Source organism: Pseudorca crassidens, chromosome 7, assembly GCF_039906515.1.
Source record: "Pseudorca crassidens isolate mPseCra1 chromosome 7, mPseCra1.hap1, whole genome shotgun sequence".
NCBI classification, from domain to species: Eukaryota; Metazoa; Chordata; class Mammalia; order Artiodactyla; family Delphinidae; genus Pseudorca; species Pseudorca crassidens.
Window position 1 is genome coordinate 4,133,185 of NC_090302.1, and position 22,041 is coordinate 4,155,225.

A 22,041-nucleotide genomic window follows, 5' to 3' on the forward strand; every position below is an offset into this window, starting at 1 on the left:
GAGAGCGGAGCCATTTCAGAGGCCGGCCAGTTGGCCAGGCTACTGAGAGCAGCAGACCCTTGAGGCAGAGCTCTGATGGTCTGGGGTGCATTGGGGGGCGCTCGCCCAGGCCTCGAAGAGTGAACCGGGATGGTGGGCATGAAGGTGGCGTCTCTCAGAACCAGGCACCCGCTGGGCCGCGTTCTCCCTGCCCTTCAGGCCCAGAGCCGTGGACTCGAGTTCTCTCTTCCGGAGCAGCAGAATAGGCTTCCTCTTGTCTGCGATTTCCTTCCAAGCACACGGCAGCGTGCTGATGGCAGAGCTTCACGATGGGTCCAAGTTTGCCCCCAACTGCGAATAATGAAACCCTGAGCAGCTACCTTGTGCCGACGGACAAAGTCGGGCCTGGAGGAAACCCTTAGCTCAGGATGCGTCCCTGGTGAACTGCCCTGGGGGACACTGGGCCCTCTGGGTGACCCAAGGGACCCCTGAACTCTAGACGTGGGCGTGCTGGGAACAATACAGCGGCTGTGGACTTCCCCTCCCCCCTCCCCCGCAGAAAAGGGGGTCAGGGCCCTGGTGTGGCCACCGTCCTGAAGCCAGCATCGCAATTGTCAGTAAAAGCAAAGGCGATCCTACGCTGAGCCCTTTTAATCACCTAATGGCAGGAGACACCCGATGCCCCGGCTCGGGTTTCCAGCCTCCGTCGCAGCCCGGCCGCTGTAACTACAGCCAAGTTTGGCCGGGCTTCTCCATATTACAGCCGCGACACGGACGCACACAATTGAAGTATTTGAGAACGATGAAATATGCATGGCTATCAGTGACAGCCCCATAAAGCGCGGCAATTAGCCGCGTAATCCGAGAGAGAGGGAGCCGGCCCTCGCAGCCCGTGGCTCCCCATTAGTTAAATGCATTTTGTACGTCCTCATCCCATCAAATCAACTAACACTTCCTTTAATTGGTTCATGAATTATACAGCCGCCCCGCATTATAATTTAATCGCCTGTAAACATTCATAGGGCCCCGCTGTAAAGCGGGTCGCGCTCATTAATTCGTTAATTTCAGCAGATGGAAGGGGAGCTCGGATGCGCGGTGGCAGAACAGAGCGCCTTGGGCAATGGAAGAAGGAAAAAAAGGTGGGGGGCCGTTTAGGTTTTTTAAGGGCTGTCAGAAACTCAATCTGTGAGCTGTCAGCAGCCCGGACCCGTCCCCACCCCCTCCACTCCACTGGCTGCTTCGGGAAGTGACTGGCGGATTCATCCGAAGGCTTGTCAACCGTCTTTAAACATCAAGCCAGCGGGTAAACCGAGCCCAATGTAAATTAATTCTTGTCTTACAGCCCCCCCTTTCTCTGTCCCCATGAATATTTCATGGCGGGCAGCATAAATATTAATTCTAATAGCTCTGCACAGTGGTTATTATTTCTGTTTTATGACAAATATTCATAAAATATTCAGGACCCTTTTTTAGAACATTTACACACTTGATTGTGAATTTCCCCAGTTTCCTGGGGACACTGTAAACATATTGGGGTTCTCTTGATGGACTTTTCCCCCTTAATTAATACCACTGGTTATTAATATTTAATCAGATTTAGGTTTTTCGAGAAGTAAAACCTATTAGGTGGGAGGGCCGAAGGGCATTTTCCCCTTTCAGTCTGTGAAATGGGAGAGTCTGTTTCTCTTTGACACCTGGGTGATCTGACAAAGGATGACCTCCCTGCCTTTTTATCTTGAAAACAGTATCTTTTCTGCATGTGTCTGTTCTCCTCTTACTTTTTAACCGAAGCTCTGGCAGCAGCCCAACTTGCTGTAATGAAATTCTTTGGAAGATGTCACTGCAATATTTATGCAAGGTTTTAACATAATTTTGGAGTAATTAAAGTGTGGGTTTAACAAACACAGTGGTGGAATCCTTAGGCAAGACAGCTGCGACTGGGGATGAAGGATCTTTTGGAATCCACATTATTTATCTTTAACCCTGAGAGGCAACTGTGCACGGCGTCCCCAGGGAGACAAACTGAGGCGGGCGTCCCAGCGGCTGGGGAGCCATCGGTCAGGTGATGGAGGACACAGATGAGGTGGTGACTTTGGCCCGAAGGAGTCTGAGGTGGGGTTCAGTGAAACTTGAGGTTGGGATGCATGGACAGTGTGGACCTCACCCCACTCGCTCCCCTCCTAAACTGCTTCAGGGTCGGTCCCTTTCCCACTTTCTGATTCTCACCAGAGACTTCAGGGATGTTCCAACAGCTGCAGGGAACAAGTGATGTTATTTTACACGTAGGAAGGTAGTGAAAGAGTGACCTAAAGGCAGCTGGACCTGGAGCCCAGCCTGGAGGCAGCACTTAACCTCTTGGGAGCCTGAGTTTTTTCACCCTGGAGATGGGCAGGATCACAGGACCTTACTTGGATTAAATGGCACAACACACATGTGTAATATGCTTATTAGTGCAGGTGCCTGGCACGTAGTAAGTATAGAAAGGTTTGCAATGAAGGTGATGATGGTGATGGAGGAGATTAATGAGCGGCAAAGGGTTAAAAATTGAAGCCAAGAAGTAAAATGCTTTTCGCTAGAGAGGTTCATTGAGGAAATCTCCAGCTGTGGAAAGGGTTAAAGCAAAAGCTTCTCTGCAGCACCTTATTAAAAAAAATAGAGTGGAAAAGTCAAGAGTGGAGATTCGGATGGTGGCCGGGACATGCTTATGTAACTCTTCACCAGGACAGGTCTTCATGTGCCATTTGTCACTGAGGGAGACTGGCTCTGGGAAAGGAAACCTCGAAATTAATTCCCCTCCCCCTCCCTCGGCTTCCCTTTTCCGGGGAGCGGCAACGAGGTGAGTGCACTTGTTTCCCAGGCGGTCCAAGGGTCCAGGTTTTGCGCACCCTGCTCTCTGGTCCCTGAAGCGAATTCCTGCTCCTGGAGCAGCGCCTGGGATGCGCGCCCGGTAGCAGGGCGGCTGAGAGGAAAGCACATGGTGGAGGCCCCCTTGCCAGAGCATCTGCCCATCTCCTGCCCCACAGCCCTTCCAGTTGATCTGCTTAAAGCAGAGGAAGGTGGCTCTGACTCCAGCTGACTCTGCAGCTCAGCCCAGAGAGCTGAAGCTGGGCCACACATTTGGGATTTGAGGTTTGGGGTTTGCGCTGAGCAGTGGACGCCAAGACCTCCCTCCCTCTCCCCTTCCTCCCTCCCTCTCCCCTTCCTCCCTCCCTCTCCCCTTCCTCCCTCCCTCTCCCCTTCCTCCCTCCCTCTCCCCTTCCTCCCTCCCTCCCTCCCCCCTCCCTCCCTCTCCCCTTCCTTCTTCCCTCCCCGCCTCCCTCCCTCCTTCTTTCCTTCCTCCATCTTTCAGCAGATTCATGATGGTGTGCTGTGCTCAGCTGCACGGACACTGGAGCCGGCTGCCTGCGTTTGCATCCTGGCTCCACCACTGTGTTAGGCAAAGTTCTCCAGAGAAATAGAACCAATGGATGTGTATTATATGTAGAGAAAGATTCATCGTAAGGAATTGGCTCATGTGGTTATGGAGACTGACAAGCTGCAAGATCTGTGGGGTGAGTCCGAAAGCAGGAGCCCCAGGAAGGGCCAAAAGGCAGGAAGGCTGAAGTGGGGTCCAGTGAGCCTTGAGGATGGGGTACATGAGCTTGTCGATCCCACCTCCACCCCACTAGATCTGAAGGCAGGAGAAAGCCAATGTCCCAATTCAAAAGCAAGCAGACAGGAGGAATTCTCTCTTACTCGGGAGAGGGTCAGCCTTTTTGTTCTATTTAGACCTTCAACTGATTGGATGAGGCCCACCCACATTAGGGAGGGCAATCTGCTTCATTCATTCCACTAATTAATTTTGTTAATTTATTTTATTGAAGTATAGTTGATTTAAAATATTGTATTAATTTCTTCTGTATTCCACTAATTTAAATGTTAATCTCGTCCAAAAATACTCTCACAGATACACCCAGAATAATATTTGTCCAAATATCTGGGTACCCTATGGCCTATTCAAGTTGACATACAAAATTAACCATCATGGCCACTTTCTAGCTGGGGCACTATGGCAGGTTGAATCTCTCTGTCCCTCAGTTTTCTCACATGCTATAATGGACATAATAATAATCCCCTTGTAAGGTCACAATGAGGAGTTATGACCTAAGGTAGGTCAAGTCTTAGAAGACTGCCTGCCATGTAGGCCCCATAGATATTTTGTCTTATCATCACACACTAAGCAATTTGTATGGATTTTCATATTTAATCCTTAAAATAACTTTGCAAGGTACTTTTTTTTTTTTAATCCTCACGTATGGAGACTTGGAGGGTAAAAATGGCTGGTCCCACAGTGGGCCAGAAGGTGGCGCTGGAATTTGAACCCAGGTCTTTCTGACCTCAGAACCCATGTCCAAGCCAGTCCCCTCTTCTCCACTGCCACACGAATGCACTGGTCCCTGCCTCACAGATGATAGCCTGGTGGAGGATGGGCATGCAAACAGGAAGTTGTGTTCACATTAATGGGACCGAATACTTTAAGCCTCCTGGTGCCTTTCAGGGCACATGTCGCAGGTTGGGTTCTCCTGGAAGCAGAGGCTGAGACAGTCATGGGGTGGAAAAGGCTTTGTGAGCAGGTAAGAGCTGAGCCAGGAAAAGGGATGAAGCAGGATGGGGCAGGGGGAGCCATGGGATCAGGAGGCAGGCTGACCCAGACTCCACTGGCCCAGCAGGGACCTCCTGAGGGAGGGCTGTGTGGGGCAGAAGTGGCCAGGCCCTGGTACCCGTCCGTGCTCATTCACTGGCCGAGGGCCACCCCAGAAGAATGTGACCTTGCTCAAAAGCTTGGGTTAAAAGGTCCATCAGTCGGTGCATGAATAAACAAAATCTGGTCTGTCCATACCCTGGGACACCATTTGGCCATAAAAGGGAATGAAGTTCTGATACATGCTACAGTGGGGATGAACCTTCAAGACATTAGGCTAAATGCAGGATGCCCGGCATGTAGGGCCACGTGGATATTCTATGTTGTTATTACGCATTAAGCACTTTATATGCACTATTATGTTTAACTTTTAAAACGACCTTGTGAGGTCCTCTTTTTTTTTTTTTTCCTTAATTTTCCTAAACGGAGACTTGGAGGGCCACGCATTGTGTGATTCCATGTGTATGACGTGTCCAGATGAGGCAGATCCGCAGAGACAGAAAGCAGACTGGCAGTTGCCAGGGGCTGGGAGCGGGGGGGTGGGGACAGCCTTCTCACGGGTGCAGGGTTTCCTTTGGGGGTGATGAGAATCTCCCAAACTTATATCGCATTGACGGTTGCACACGCTGTAAATACACTAAAAAGAACTGCATTGTATGCTTTTAGGGGGGTGAATTATATCTCAGTAGCTATGTTTAAAAACAAAAAAAAAGAACATAGGGTTCAAGTCCCTGGAAGATATTTACAGCTGGAGGCTGTCAGCTGACCCTGCCCCTTACAGCTGAGACACAAATTCTCTCTTGAAGCGGCGGATCCGACGGAGCGTCCACGTGTCGGCCAGACCACGGGGCACTGACAGAATGTTCACCAGCCCAGTCGTCCTTTCGGGACTGAACTGGTGTCCACGCCGGCATGCGTCACGGTTGACCAGCGTTGATCTGTGTTCCCACTGTCAGGAGGGAACCCAAGGCAGCCAGGTGCTGGTGCGGCTGCAGGTGCTCTGAGCGCAAGATAGAAGGTGCTTCTGGCTACTGCACAGGGAAGACGGGTTTCCAGGAACACACAGGAACTTCTCACACAGAAGAACACCAGCTGGGTGGTGAGCCAGGCCCCCTCAAACACAGACACGGAGCTGAAGGACGACCGAGGGAAAGGCAGTGATGAGTGTAGGTGCCCAGTGGCCCCTGAGAGCCATTTTGGCCCCGCCCAGGTGATTGCCCTGCACTGATGGCTGACTTGCTGACCTTGTGTGGGCACGAGAGATGCGGGGAGAGGGCAGTGTTGCCAGAGTTTGGACACCGGGCCTGCCTGGACCCGGGGGAAGCCAGAATTTTTAGAGTCCTCCTGTGTCCACACACGTCCAGTCTGAGAGCCACTGGTATAGCTGGCGCCCCGAGTTGGCAGAGACTGGCTAGTCCTGGAGTGTAGCTCTAGCTTGCTTTCCACTTGTCCACTGTCATTTTTTTTGCCTTAAGCTCATCTGCCTTTCTCTTTGGGAAAAGTTTGCAGAACTTTCTGACTTCCAATGATGTGCATTTCATGATCATCTAGGAAGTGTCTGGGTGGCCGTGTACAGAGGAATTATTCTCTTTCTTCCCAGTGGTGATGGAGGCAGAAATGTTTCAAGGACTCTCAGATGGAGACGGATTATGCAGGAATTTGAACCTGGGGTCATTCTCCTTACACCGGACTGGGGCACTTTGCACAGCGCGTGCTGAACCGCCAGGCGTGCTTGTTAATTTCCCACTTAATGACAGTCGTGGAGACTGTTCTTCCTGCCCCTGGAGAGATTTTAGAGGTGGGCCGTGTAGATTTGCCATTATCAATTATGCACAGTTTTAAACAAGAAATGGCCAGTGGGAGCCTTGTTTTCTGAAGGAGTGGGGAGCGGGCGGGGAGGGGACCCTGCAGCGGCTACCTGAGGGCAGGAGGCATGCTGCGCAGGGGTTTAAAATGAGGTTGAGACGTTTGGCCTTTTGTTTTCAAATTGTACTCTTGTCAGAGTAAAAAAGATACATAGTAAAAAATTTAAAACTGTGGCCGGGGACTTTTCCGGTCTCCAGGGAGGCCTTGCCTCCAAACTCTGTCCAGCGTCGCATTCTGTGACGGGAATCAGCCTGCACCTGTGGCTGGGTGGACCCGGGGGCCGATCCCAGAGAGCTGACGGGGCCGTCCCTGTGAGATGGAATAGGGCCTTGCCTGGCATCACAGCTGGTTCCCTCATGTGCTAATCCACTCATTCGCTGCACGTTTATTCAGCCCTCCCCGCATCCCCGCACGAAGGTTGCAGCACAGACAAGGCAGCCCAGCCCCTGTCCTCAGACAGCTCCTCCCACAGTGTACTCAGAGGTGTGGAGCCTTCTGCAGCTGACCCAGTTCTTATTTTTTGTTTTTTTGATAGTCTGTGCGTAATTCACTTGTTGCCTCGAACCACTCTCTCCCAAGTCCTACCATCTTTCTCCGTTCATCATTCCCATTAGAGTCCTCTAACAGCTTGCCCATCCCTCACTGCCGTCCCCAAATGCAGTCACCTCTAGACACAACGCGGCCTCTCCCTGCCCTTGGACTAGGCGGAGACCTTGTCCTGAGGCGTCCATAACAATGGTTACTCCTGCTTTGTGCTATCCAACGGCCCCACTTGTTGCAGTCATGTGAGGACTATTTTGCAATAGCTTTGATGTTGCCTCACCTCTCTGATGTGTCAGGGGCAGACGTTTTAAAGGTGAGCAGACCATTCTACTGCACAGTGTCACTTTGCCTTTTTTCTTGGTGGCTCTCCTTTCTCTCTGTTTCCTTGCTTCAGTGGCAGTCATGGCAAAGTTCCCCTTTGAGAGAAGACCCCTTGATTACATCAAAGCTTGAGAGCCACTGCTGCCTACGCTCCAGCCCCGAAAAAGGGCTCCGCGTGGCAGAGGCTGAGTCTTGGTTTAAAGCGTGGGTAATTCCGCTGCCTTCCTTCCGGGCTTTGAAGGAACTGGGGAAGGAGGAGTCGTTTGAGCCATTTTCAGGAAACTGTTTTCCTGGACCAGACTTTCCCAATTTGAACATCAAATTTGGAAACACAAGGTACTAAGGGATCTATTTGTGCGTCCTCCTTTATGTCATTAGTTGTGCGTGTAATTCACATTTGTATGTACTCTGGTTGCAAATCCTTTATCAGGTATAGACTTCATAGTTATTTTCTCCCAGTCTATGGCATCTCTTTCATTTTCTTAAGGTCTTCTGAAGAGCAGAAGTCTTTAATTTTTAGATTTCTAATGAAATCTAATTTATCAATTTAAAAATCTATGTGTCATGATTTTGGTGTCATATGTAGGAACTCTTTAACCCAAAGTCACAGAGATTTTCTTCCAGAAGTTTAATTGTTTCAGGTTTCTATTTAGGTTCGTGATCCAGTTTGATTTAAATTTTGTGTATGGTGTGAGGTATGGGTCAAGATTATTATTATTATTATCATTATTTGCATATGGACGTCTAATTATTCCAGCAACACTGGGTGAAAAAACCATCTTTCTCCATTGGATTGTGTTGGTAGCTTTGTTGAAAAGCGATTGGTCATATTTGTATGAGTCAACTTCCAGACTCTTTAATCCATTGTGTCTAGCCTTTCACTAACACTCATACTGTCTTGACTACTGTGGCTTTGTAGTAAGCCTTGAAATCAATTTGCTCTGCTTTTTCAACGTGTTTTAGTGATTCTAATTCTTTTCCAGAAAAACGCTCCATATAAATTTGAGAATTAACTTGTGTGGAATTTTCAAAACACTTTCTTGTAATTTTGATTAGAATTGCATTGAATCTGCAGATCTAGTAGGATTGACATTTTAACACTATTGAGTCTCTGAGTCCATGAACATGGTATAGCTCCCCATATGTATTTAAGTCTTTGGTTTCTTTCACCAGTGTTTTGTAATTTTCATCAGACAGATCTTATACATATTTTGTTAGCTTTATACCTAAGTATTTCATTTTTATATTATAGTAAATGGTACTTTAAAATTTCCGTTTCCAGTTGTTTATTGCTAGTGTCTTGAAAAGTTGGTTTATATTTTGTTTATTGGTTTTGTAGTCTGTGAATTCACTAAACGTACTTATTAGTTATAGTGACCTTTTTGATGATTCTTTGGGGCTTTGAATTAGATGATCGTGTCATCTGCAAATAACACAGTTTTATTTCTTCCCTTTCCATTTGTATGCTTGCTATTTCCTTTTCTCGATATATTGCACTATCCAGGACTTCCAGTAAGATGTTGAATAGGAGTTGTGAAAACGGACGTCCTTGCTGTGTTCCCAATGTTAAGGGGAAAGCATTCAGTCTTTTATTTATTTATTTATTATTTTTCAAATTATTTATTTATTTATTTGTTTGTTTATTTTGGCTGTGTTGGGTCTTTGTTTCTATGCATGGGTTTTCTCTAGTTGCAGCAAGTGGGGGCCACTCTTCATCGCGGTGCGCGGGCCTCTCACTGTCGCGACCTCTCTTGTTGTGGAGCACGAGCTCCAGATGCGCAGGCTCAGTAGTTGTGGCTCACGGGCCTAGTTGCTCCGCGGCATGTGGGATCTTCCCAGACCAGGGCTCGAACCCCTGTCAAACCCGTGGATTCTCAACCACTGCGCCACCAGAGAAACCCAGCATTCAGTCTTGATGTTAGCTGTAGTTTTTTGGTAAATACCTTTTATTAGACTGAGGAGGAAGTTACCTTCTATTTCTAGTTTGCTTAGAATATTTATCAGGAATTGATATAAAATTGTGTTAAATGCTTTCCTACATCTATTGAGATGATTATACAGTTTTCTTCTTTAGTCTAATAATATGGTTATATTGATTGATTTTCAAATATCGAGCCAGATTTTCATTACTAGGCTAAACCCCATTTATTGTAATGTATTATTCTTTTTATGTATTGCTGGGTTCAATTTGCTAATATGTTATTGAGTATTTTTGCATCTTGTATTCATGAGGGATATTGGTCTATAGTTTTCTTGTAGTGTCTTTGTCTGGTTTTTGGTATCAGGGAAAGGCAGCCTAATTAATTAAGTTCTATTCTTTCCTTTTCTATTTTCTGAGTATGTATAGCATTGGCCTTATAATTAGTATGGAATTAGTACTATTATAGGTTCATATTTTCTGGTCCATCCATTTATTTGTATACATATGCATATTAAGAACCTCATTAAATTGTAAACTTATTCAAGGCTAGAAATCCACCCCTCCTCCTACCTTCATCATAATGTCTATTAACCACACCGTTGTGCTTATTTTTTATTGTGAGAAAATATGCATAACATAAAATTTAATATTTTAACCTTTTTTTTTGGCCATGCGTACAGCATGTAAACTCTTAGTTCCCCGATCAGGGATCGAACCCACGCACCCCTGCAGTGGAAGCCTGGAGTCTTAACCACTGAACCATCAGGGGAGTCCCCTATTTTAAGTACTTTTAAGTGTACAGTTCAGTGGTACTAAGTACATTCTCCTTGTGCAACTGTCACCACCATCCATCTCCAGCACTTTTCCATCTTCCCAAACTGAAACTCCATCTCCACTAAACAACAACTCCAAATTTCCCCTCCCCCCAGCCCCTGGCTCCCACCATTCTTTTTGTTTTTTGGCTGAGCTGCTTGGCTTTGCGGGATCTTAGTTTCCTCACCAGGGATCGTACCCGGGTCCCCTGCAGTGAAAGCGCTGAGTCCTAACCACTGGACCATCAGGAAATTCCCCCACCATTCTGCTTTCTGTCTTTATGAATTTGACTAATCTAGGTACCTCATATAAATGCCATTATATAATACTTACCCTTTTGTGTCTGATTATTTCACTTAGTGTAATGTCTTCAAGGTTCATCCACGTTGTAGCAGGTGTCAGGATTTCATTCCTTTCTAAGGCTGAATGATATTCCATTGTGAGTGTATGTCACGTTTTGTTTATCCAGTCGTCCACTGATGGACGTTTGGGTTATTTCTGCCTTTTGGCTGTTGTGACTAATGCTGCCGTGAACTTGGGTGTGCAAATATCTGTTCCAATTTCTGCTTTCCCTTATTTTGGGTATATATCAGAGGTGGAATAGCTGGATCACTTGTTGCACCATTTTACATTCCCACCAGCAATGCACAAGTGTTCCACTTTCTCCACAGTCTCACCAGCCAACACTTGTTATTTGCTGTTTTTTAAAATATTTATTTATTTGGCTGCGCCGGGTCTTAGTTGCGGCACGCGGGACCTTCGTTGGCGCGCGCGGGATCTAGTTCCCTGACCAGGGATCGAACCCAGGCCCCCTGCCTCGGGAGCACGGTGTCTTAACCACTGGACCACCCAGGGAAGTCCCTTTGCTGTTTTTTTGATAATAACCACTCTGCTGTGTGTGAAGTGGTATCTCATTGTAGTTACATCATGGTGCTTTGTATGGAGTTTTGCACAGAGTAGAGACTTATTGGTTGAGATCAAGAGGCTAATAAGGGCAGACCCCTGCCTCTGGACAGAACGGGACATCATATTTATTTAAAGCCAGTTCTTAGATGTCATATCTCTCAATTTATCAAATCTATCCATGGGTCCAGAGAAAATTCTATCCCTCTGTCCCCAGTGAGTTTAGCTCTGGAGCAGGGGGTAAGCTTCAAGGCCTTTGAGGAAGAGGCTTCCTTTGCTCCCCAGACAGAGCCCCAGGCAGTATGGTCAGAGGGGTCATAATGGGGGTGGGTCAGGAGCTCCCCGCTGTCATTCACTGTCTGTCATCAGTGCCCTGGGTGACAGTGTGTGAGCCCTCTCCTCTCTGGGACTCAGTTTCCCCATCTTGTACACGGAGCGATTGAATCAGAGCAGTGGTTCTCAAAGTTGGCTGCATACAACAATCACTTGGGGAGCTTTTAAAAATCTCCACTCCCAGGCCTCCCCTTGGGCCAATTATAGCAGAATCCCTACGGGTGGGGCCCAGGCCTCAGTATTCTCAAAGCTCCCCTTCCGGTTCCAAGGTTTGGCCAAGGTGAGACCTGGGATAACAGCCATGCTTCCCATACCTGCCTGAGCAGGAGGATCACCTGAGCTGCTGACTTACAAATACAGGTCCCGCAGCCCCTCCCGTGGAGGTTTCGTCTTGGTAGCTCTGGGAGGGCTGCCTGGAATGTTTTGTTTTGTTTTGTTTTTTAATAATTATTTTTTGAAGAATAGACGATTTACAACCGTGTGTTAGTCTCAGGTCGGAATCTGTGTTTTAGACAAGCCCTGCAGATGGTCCCCAACACCAGGCAGATCTGGGAGACACGCGATCAGAGCGGCACTTCTGCAGCCTCGGTGTGCACACACATCCCTCTAGACTCTGATTCAGTGGGTGGGTGGTGGGGCTGGTACTTTTGCTGCTGGTCCAGGAGCGAGGAGTGAGGGATTAGAGGTACCTTCCAGCTCCCTCCTGAGGCAGCCACCAGCCTGAAATTCTGCAAACCCCAAGGCAGGCGTAGCTCCCTGCCCTGGTGAACCCAAGCACATATGCCAGGGGTGTCTCTGCCCGGTGCGCCCTGCTTTGAATATTCTTTGCTTTCACATTCTGTCTTTCCTAGCTGTTATTGTAAATGATACCCAAAACCGGCAGGTGGGGCACGCACAGGGCAGCAGAGCTGACTAGGCTCCCCGCTCTCCCCGCCACCTGGCTGTGGCACCAGGTCGCCGTGAGCCTGGCTAATCAGAAGCTTCCAGTGTGGAAGCACAGCTCCTCCCCAGCGAGGCTTTTCCCAGCGACGTGTTTCAAGTACCAATTTGGTGTCCTTTGCGCTTCTGATCTCGCCAGCCTTTCACAAGCCATTCCCTTGAATGACGACAAGCGATCTTGATATGCTGGGTTAAAAATCTTTCAACGGGGGCTCCTTTGTTTGTGAAGCAGCATCCATTATCACGGATTTCCAAACTGGCTCCCTTTCTACTGGCGTCGGCATCCGGAGCGGCACCGTCAGCCGCCAGCTGCGGTGACAGCCACGTTTTGGTGTTGCTGTTGGGCCTCTCAAGTTCTGGGGGTGCGGGGGGGGGGCAGGCATGTTTGGAGTGTAAGAGATGAAAGCACATTGAAACATCTGTGCTCCGGTGTTCAGACGCTCCTGATCTCGCATGTTTTATTTGGGGGCTGTTATTTCGAGGCACGTGGGGAATGGAGATCGTTGTCGAGAATGTGCGCGGGGGAAGAGGTGGGTTTTCATGGCTCCCGCCCACGCCCCAGGCTGTGCTCACTTCGTGGAAGGGAGGCTGCAGCTTTCATCAGCTACCAGCGAGGGGCTTCTTGGCAACTGGGCAGAAGTGAACCTCAGCAAACGGTGTGGGCAAAAAGAGAGAACGAGAAGAAAGTCAGTGGGAGACGCTAGTCTTTTTTAAAATTTTTGGCTGCGTTGGGTCTTCGTTGCTGCACAACGGCTTTCTCTAGTTGCGGCCAGCGGGGGCTTCTCATTGCAGTGGCCTCTCTTGTTGCAGAGCACGGGCTGTAGGCGCGCGGGCTTCAGTAGTTGTGGCTCGCAGGCTCCAGAGCGCAGGCTCAGTAGTTGTGGCACACAGGCTTAGTTGCTCCACGGCATGTGGGATCTTCCCGGCCCAGGGCTTGAACCCATGTCCCCTGCATTGGCAGGCGGATTCTTAACCACTGCGCCACCAGGGAAGCCCGGGAGATGCTGGTCTTGAAGGAGAGCATTTGGCTCATGTTTGACTCTTTTTTTTTTTTTTTTAATTTACACATTTTCCAGAAGCAGGTGTGGAGAGACTAGATGTAGTAGATGGCCTTTGGATAACAATTGCAGGAAACGCAGCTCAAACTGGTTTATGCAAAAGAGATTTATGTATTCATGTCGGGGAAACATTGAGGGGCGTTTGGCTTCAGGTACAGCTTGATCCAGGGCCCCAAACAGTGTCTCTCACCATCTCTCTGCTCTCTCGGGGTGGGCTTTATTCTCAGGTAGGCTGTCTCTGGGTGCAGGCCCCAGGCAACCCCAGGCTCCCGTGCCAACAGCTTAGCAGCCCCAGAAAAAGTGAAGCTCCTTTCTCTCTGGCAAGCCTTGGGGCAGCGTCTCATTGGCCTGGCTTCGATCAGTCTGCACCCTGACCCAACTTCTGTGGCCAGGAGGAGCTGGCACTCAAATTGGCCACACCTGGGCCTCCCTCATGCCCAGCCCCACAGCCCGGGGATGAGATAACTCCAAACAAGTCATAGGGATAAGTGGGCGGGTGGCTCCCCAGAGGGGCTCAGGAAAATCGCCAGGAAGCAGTGTGAAGACAGAGTGTGGCATCTGGGGCGGCCCAGCTCTGCCACCTCCTCACGTCGGCTGTGGCCACATCCTTCATTGCCCTGTGAAACTCAGACCGGTGACACCTAACCCTTTTTAAGAACCAGGACCCTTTTGAGAATCTGTTGTGAAACATGGATCTATCCCTTCCCAAAAATCACACGTACTCCATAGTTTGTGTGTAATTTCCAGGGGTCACAGGACCTTCCAGAGTGCCTGGCCCAGGTGTTCTCCAAGGCAGCGGATTCCAGGCACTGGGTGGTGGGGAGGGGGGAATACTGGGCGCCCTCCAATGTCTGCTGAATCAGCATTTCTGGGCCAGGGTGTTGGCATGCAGCAGAGTCACAGTCTCCCAAGGGGATTCTGATGCACCTGGTCCCCGGGAATTAGGGAAACGCTGACCCCTTCCAGCCCCGGAATTTAGCATCATTCTCAACTCTACCAGTTGGTTGAGTTCTTTGGCTGGGATGGAGGAAAGTCGGTCAGGAGGCAGAGAGAGTATTTAAATAGAGCACTAGAATGGTGTGCCACCTGTTCACTTATTCCTTCCTTTCCTGAGTGCTTCCCGGGTGTCAGGACACTGGCTGGGGGCTGGTCATGGCTCTGGCCCTAGGGGTGGCACCTGGGCCCAAGAGGCTGGTCCAGGGCCCATGGGGACCAATGTGCCACTGGACCCACTAAAGCTTGGCCTCTTGGCGGCCTGATCAACACACCTGGTGAATTCCTGGGATGCCGGTGAAGGCTTCTTGTTCACTAACTTAGGAGGAGACAGAGGATCCGCCCTGAAAAGACTCCCACCCACCTGTGAAGGCGGGAAATCGCCGAGTACGTTTCTCTTACACTTAGAGGTGCTTTTCGCCTGAATTTACTTCCTCGGAAGTGACATGAACAAGCTGTTGGGTGCACAGTGAGGCTGTCACCGCTACCGCTGTCACGGATGTCGTCCCCAGTGGAAGTTGCATCAGTCATGGGACGCTGATGTCCGAGATGACAACCTTGTTAAATGTCCTGTCTCAGTCCCATACGATGGGCTGGTAAACACAGGGCCTCACTGCAGAGCCTGGCACACAACAGGCACTCAATAAACATAGGCATGAATTAATTAGAGTAATGAATAAACCGTAAGTGAGCCATAGAATATTCCAGAACTTATTTTTTTAAAAACAAACTGAGGGCTTCCCTGGTGGCGCAGTGGTTGAGGGTCCGCCTGCCGATGCAGGGGACGTGGGTTCGTGCTCCGGTCCGGGAAGATTCCACATGCTGTGGAGCGGCTGGGCCTGTGAGCCATGGACGCTGAGCCTGCGCCTCCGGAGCCTGTGCTCCGCAATGGGAGAGGCCACAACAGTGAGAGGCCCGCGTACCAAAAAAACAAAACAAAACAAACAAACTGAGATGGTTTGATGCCAGAAGACAGGCCCTGGATTAGATCTGTGGGGAAGAGCTAGAACACTTGGTCCTTCACCCCGACCCGCTTCCCCCAGCCGGACCCCAGCCAGAGCGCTGGCACCTCCCACCGGTTCCATTTGCCTCCCGACTGACACGGGGCGGTAATGCTTTGCGGTAGGGCCTGTCCTACACAGAGTGAGATGCTGAGCCGTAGCCCTGGCCTCCACCCACTAGACGCCAGTAGCACTCCCCCCGCCCCCCGTTGTGACAGCCACAAACATGTTGTCAAATAGCTTCTCAGGGCAACATCGGCCCTGATCGAGAGCCTCTCTCCTCAGGTTTTATATAAAGAAAGGCTTCCCAAGGACAGATATCGTAGTGTATCTCTGGTATGTGGAATCTAAAACAAATGGTACAAATGAGCTTATTTACAAAACAGAAATAGAGTCACAGATGTAGGAAACAAACTGATGGTTACCAAGGGGGGAAGGAGAGGTGGGATGAATTGGGAGATTGGGACTGACATGTACACACTACTCTATATAAAATAAATAATTAATAAGGACCTACTGCATAGCACAGGGAACCCTTCTCAATACTCTGTAATGACCTATATGGGAAAAGAATCTAAAAAAGAGTGGGTATATGTATAACTGATTGATTTTGCTGCACAGCAGAAAGTAACACAACACTGTAAATCAACTCTACTCCAATAAAAGTTTTAAAGGAGGGCTTCCCTGGTGGCGCAGTGGTTGAGAGTCCGCCTGCCGATGCAGGGGACGCGGGTTCGTGCCCCGGTCCGGGAAGATCCCACATGCCGCGGAGCGGCTGGGCCCGTGAGCCATGGCCGCTGAGCCTGCGCGTCCGGAGCCTGTGCTCTGCAACAGGAGAGGCCACAACAGTGAGAGGCCCGCGTACTGCAAAAAATAAAAATAAAAAAGTGAAAAGAAAGAAAGACTTCCACCGCCAAAGAGGGAAGGGATTAAACCATTTGAACTAGGGGTTCAGGAGATGGATTCTCAGGCAGGCCCAGTCGGAGTCCTGAGTTATAAGAAGTGAGAGCTGTGTCTTTTCTGCTGGGACTGTTGATTTTGAGGGTCCTGCTCCCTTGGGTCCAGGACTCTTCTGTGAAAGAGAAAGTGAGGAAGCCCTGCACTAAGCTTGTCACATGCTTCTTTTCCTTACATCTTCAACACCAGCAACTATCACTGCACCCATTTTGCTGGTGAGGAAACTGAGTCTGACAGGGTTTGTGTTAGTGGCCCAAGGTCGCCTAGCAGGTCCATGGTGGAGGTGAGATTCTAACCCAAGTCTGTGTGACTCCAGAGAACACGCTGTCCTGCCACAAGGATGGCGCATCTGCTCCCCGAAGCTCACCTGAGTGATGCCCCCCCCAGAGTCCCCCCTACCCCCGGGAGTGATGGGCGCTGGGCACCGTCCCTGAATCAGGGTGCGGAGAGCTTCCTCGGCAGGGAGGCCGCGCCTGCATCTTTCCCAGGTGACCGTCCAGAGTCTGATACCCCGAGCCTGAGTGATGGCTACCGAGGCTCCACCCACTCTCGGGGGCTGCTGCCCACCCTGGTCTCGGACGAGTGCAGCCTGCGGTTCCCTCCAGCTGACCATGGTGCTTGTTCTTCCTCGTAGGGTGTTTTTCCTGAACGTGCCATACGATTCCATCATTGAGCGGCTGACCCTGAGAAGAACCGACCCTGTCACAGGAGAAAGGTTTGTGCCAGGCTCCACGCCCCGCCAGGGACCCCCTCTCCCCACGTAGCTGACCGATGTTTCCAGGGATGACGCCAGTGACGACTGACAGAAGACTCTAGAAAGGGGGTTCCCCCAGCTATAGCTCCTCTGCGCTTCCTGTCGGCCCCTCTTTTCCTGGAAGAGCAGCAAGAAAATTAATGTCCGGGGTTCCACAGCAGTTGTTGAAATTTTCGCCGGCTCTGTCCTGGGCTCAGCGGGTGAAATGGCGCTCCAGGCCTCTGCTGTGACCACAGTACATCCCAGATGTGGTTGCTGTTCAGACGCGTCCCCTCGGGAACCAGTTCACCTTCGAGCCCTCCCACAGCCTCGGGGGTAAATCCTGAGTTCTATTCCGCATCTGACCAAGTACAATCACTGTGTTGGTGCTGAAATCCAATGTATAGTCTCTGCGATTGCAAAGAGGTAGACGCTTCCATCTTCCCAGTAATCAAGGCCCTGTTTCTCGGTCACCAGACCACGTTTCTCAGTAGGGAGTGAGGAGGGGCTCGAAGGAAATACCAGGATTATCCTGAACTATAGGTCTGATCTGTCGCCTTGCTGCTGGGGGACATCTTTTCACTGACCCGTGTCAAGTACCATGACCTTCACGCGGCCATGCCCCTGGGGTCGCTCCAGCAGTGACGGCGGTACTTCCCGTCATCTCTGCTCACACTTGGTGTTATAATGTCCCATCCCCCATTGGACTCCATAAAGCCAGAGGCAACTGCCTTGCCTGCCACTGCGTCGTCAATAGCAAACGTGTGCCAGGCGTCCACGGCAGCGGATAAATATCGTTTGGAATGAAGACGAGAAGAAAGAAGGAAGGAAGGGAATGAAAGAAAGAGGCATTCGGTCCTCGGTATATTACTATGTTCTGTCCTATTACTGATCTGCATTTTTCTCTCCTGGGCAGGGCCTGGGCTTTGGGTCTGTCTGCGGCTCCCGGACCCAGCTGAGGGTGTGCACACAGCTGGTGCAGAGTAAATGTTTGGTGGCGGCGGTGATGGTGACCAGCTTGCTCGGCCGTAGGACAGAGGGCCCCTTTCTGCCCTGTCCTCTGAGCTGGACCAGGGGTCACCTGCTTCCCCTCCTCTCGCAGGTACCACCTCATGTACAAGCCACCTCCGACCATGGAAATCCAGGCCCGCCTCCTGCAGAGCCCAAAGGATTCTGAAGAGCAGATCAGGCTCAGAATGGAGCAGTTCTACAGGAATTCCGCTGAGCTGCAGGAGTTCTATGGGCAGGCCATCACCCTCAACGGGGACCAGGACCCGTACACGGTCTTTGAATACATAGAGAGTGGGATCATTAATCCCCTGCCCAAGAAAGTTCCCTGATGGCTTAAGAGCAAAGGAGCATCCCCCAGGGGAACAAAGTGAACCCTTCTCCCCCGACCTTCTGGAAACTCAGCCAATAAAGAGTGCGGAGTGCAGTCTCGTGTGTCCTGACGGTGAGGCGGCCGGAAGGTTGCCTCGTTTGGGGGTCTGGGAGCACAGGACAGGCAAAGTCCCGGAGAGCAGTCAAGCAGAGCGCTGCGGACCAGGTCAGACCTGGGATGAGTCGTGGCTCCAGCATCAATATGCTGTGCACCCCGGGGTTGTCACCCGATCCTCGGAGCCCCTCGTTTCTCACAACTAAAACGGGGTAACAACAGTCCCTGCCTCACGGGGTTGCTTTGGGACTAAACGGGATGATGGTGGTGAAGTGCTCAGCACGGAGCCTGGCACATGCTGTGCTCTCAGGAAATGCAGTTTACCAAAGCCGCTGTCTCTAGAGCAGCCTGTCCTGTAGAACTCTCTGGAATGAGGGCCATGCTCTCTGACCGTCCAACACGGCACGAGCTGCAGGTGGCTGCTGAGCGCGGGGAACATGGCCACTGCAACTGAGATGTTTTTAAAATTGTCCAAAAAAAAAAATTGTCCTTAATGTTCGCGAATTTAAATGTAAATGGGGACTTCCCTGGTGGTCCAGTGGTTAAGACTCCGCGCTTCCAATGCAGGGGGCCTGGGTTCGAGCCCTGCCTGGGGAACTAAGGTCCCACATGCCAAGCAGTGCGGCCAAAAAAAAAAAATTAAAATTAAATACTTCCTTGGTAATGGAAATTGATCTGTGGGAAAAGTAAATTTGCTTAAAAAAAAAAAATGTAGGGACTTCCCTGGTGGCGCAGTGGTTAAGAATCCGCCTGTCAATGCAGGGGACACAGGTTCAAGCCCTGGTCTGGGAAGATCCCACATGCCACAGAGCTACTAAGCCTGTGCACCACAACTACTGAGCCTGTGCTCTAGAGCCCACGAGCCACAACTACTGAGCCCGCACGCCTAGAGCCCGTGCTCCGCAACAAGAGAAGCCACCACAATGAGAAGCCCACTCACTGCAACGAAGACCCAACGCAGCCAAAAAAATAAAATAAAATAAATAAGTTTATATAAAAGAAAAAAATGTAAATGGCCACATGTGGTGAGTGGTTGCCATGTCAGGGCAGCTCTAGACACACTTAGCTGTTTCCTGAGACGTGCTGGAGCCCCTCGGAAGGCCTGCCTTCACCTCCCACGGAAATAGCCCCTCTGGGTCCCCCAGAGCCCACAGGACCAGGAGGAGCTCCTGGAGGGACAGGACAGTGACATCTTAGGCTGACAGAGCTCTTGATCCTCTTTCATGAGCCCCTCCCCCCACCATTTTTTTTACCTCATTAGAAGGATACTTGGGTGATTTCCTCCATCGACAGAAGAGGACACTAAAGCCGCAGAGGGTAAGTGACTTGCCTGAGGTCACCCGGGTCCGTGGCACACCTGAACCCGGTGTTCTGGTGCTCTGCCCGCGGGGCTCAGCAGGCCAGGCCAGCCGGGGCCCAGGACTCCAGCCCCCGGGCTCTGGGCAGCTCGGGGACTCTACGCCTAATGGCTAAAGCCCCTTCCAGCCTGGAGCAGCCCAGAGTCCCTCCAGCAAAGATCTGACCCTGGCGCTGGCCACGGTAGCCAGTGACGTGCCAGCCGGCAGCTGGGGTCCTTGGAGCCAGGCCTCCGGGCCTGCCCTCCTGCCTCTGCCCCGTCACCTCAGACCGAGCCCTGGGCCTGCCCTAGCACCTCCCGGGGCTGGGCCCTCTCTCCAGAGGCAGCATCCCGGCCTCTGCACCTCCCCCTGCCTCGTGGCTCAGCCGCCCGACTCTCTCTCTCCTCACGCTGCGCGGGCACTGGGTGCCACCTCCTGAAACTCCATCAGGGCCTCCCCTCCCAGGCCCCACTTCCCCCCAACCCCTACAGGGAAAACAGCAACTACCCTGAAAGTCCCCTGACGATGGGCTCCTGCACATTAAGCCTCCTCGGGCCCTGGGAGGCCCCGGGAGAGGTCCCAGGTACAGACCACAGGGCCCGGTTGCTGTGATGAAACTCTGCCCACTTGTACCCGGCACCCCCTGATTGCAGGAGACAAAAGCAGGGAGGTGGCCAACACAGGCCTGCCTACCCCTCTGCGTGTCATTCCGGGTACCAGAGAATGTGGTCTCACTTTGCTCAGTGAAATACCATTTGGATGTAGATCTTTAGCCAAGGACATCATCAGACGCTCATTTACTTAGTTCACATAGCAAGGCTTACTTTGTGGACGACCTCCTCTCTGGACTGCCCACACCTTTACCCCTCCTCTCCCTCCACCTGCCCCACCCCGTTAGAGCAGCTGTGCCAGCTCTGCGCCCCCTCTGTGAGGCAGGTGATGTCCCCGCCAGGAGTGTAGGTCCCCATGCTGCTGTGTGACCTTGGGCAAGTTGCTTCACCCCTCTGGATCCTTGTAAAATGAGAACAAGTAGTCACTGCCTCCTAGGCAATACTAACCTCGTATTGTGGGATGAAGTGATGAATACATACACCAAGGCTGAAAATAGGGCACATAGTACATGCTCAATAAATGCAGCCCTTCTCAATTACATTCTCACAGCTCCCCTTGAGGTCAGTGCTGTTTTTAATCCCTAGATGAGGAAACGGGGGCTCAGAGGAGTCAAATAACTTGTGAAAGGCTGTGCGTGGTAAGTGGCAACAGGGGTCGGGACCTGAGTCACTCGCTGGTCCCAGAACTCCACGTGATGACCGGCACCTGCTTCTCCCTCCGTCGCCGTCGGGGTTGCCAAGGGCCCTGCCTTTACCCCGGGGGAGCTCGTCCCCGCCGCGTCCCGGCGTCCCGAAGCCCCAGGCATCCTGGATGCCCCGCGGCGGGGCCTTGGTTGGGCCCCGCGCCGCCCTGGACGCGGGGACGGGGCTTCATTGAGATGTGCTCCGGCGCGCGGTTCCGGGCGCGCCATTGGGGAGTGCGGTGGCCCTGCCGCGCCGCCGGGTTGGCCCAACACGCTCCTGCTCGTGTAGATAGCTCCCCCGGAAACGACGAACAAATAGTATTCATCTCACCCCCGCGACGCACAGTCCCTCCCGCTGCTTTGCATAGCAAAGCTTCCCCGCTCCAGGGTCGCAGGCTGCCGGGACAAATTAGGCTCTTCTAATTGGAGCCCTCAGCTCCAGGTCGCGGCCTAATTGGGAGGCCTGGCTGGAGTGTATTAGCATCCGGTTCCAGCCGCAGTGATACTGGCTGGGGGCTTCCTGGCCCAGGAGAGGCGGAGTCTGTGGCTGGAGGGCAAATGTGTTAATTTCCAGATCAGCCGCTGTGCTTGAAGTTAACCACTGAGGTCTGATTAAGGTAACTTGCAGAACAATCGCTGATGCTGTCATCATTAAAGCAGCTCCCTCGTTCATTTCCAGCCTCTTTCATCATGTTGTCACCACAAACTCTTTTCCCACCCGACACCCTGGCTCACGTCTGTGTTTGTTCGGCCCTGTCCCTTCCCTACTCCCCACCAGTGGGAAATCCAGATGGTATAGAGGCTCCTATGGGGTGTCTGCCTGTCCCCACCCTGCAGCCTCCACAGGTGTTTCTCCTGTGGGGCCTGAACCTGACTGCTGCTGCTGAGACCAGGGTTACACCTGTGCTCTGAGCTGGCCAATCAGCTCCTCTCT

The 22,041-nt window shown here is 51.3% G+C and overlaps 1 protein-coding gene across 6 annotated transcripts in view; it reads left to right on the plus strand.

Annotated features, from left to right (window-relative positions):
* AK8 (adenylate kinase 8) overlaps positions 1-18,476 on the plus strand; it is a 134,597-nt gene extending 116,121 nt beyond the window's left edge. For 5 of the 6 annotated variants that reach the window (XM_067742861.1, XM_067742864.1, XM_067742863.1 and 2 more), the window contains 2 exons: positions 16,943-17,023; positions 18,144-18,476. In XM_067742861.1, coding sequence (XP_067598962.1) covers positions 16,943-17,023; positions 18,144-18,381 — 319 coding nt within the window. In that variant the 3' untranslated portion in view covers positions 18,382-18,476. Of the gene's footprint in view, positions 1-16,942; positions 17,024-17,957 lie in introns of all 6 variants that reach the window. The other variant, XM_067742862.1, reaches the window with a different exon arrangement.
* The last annotated feature ends 3,565 nt before the right edge of the window (positions 18,477-22,041 follow it).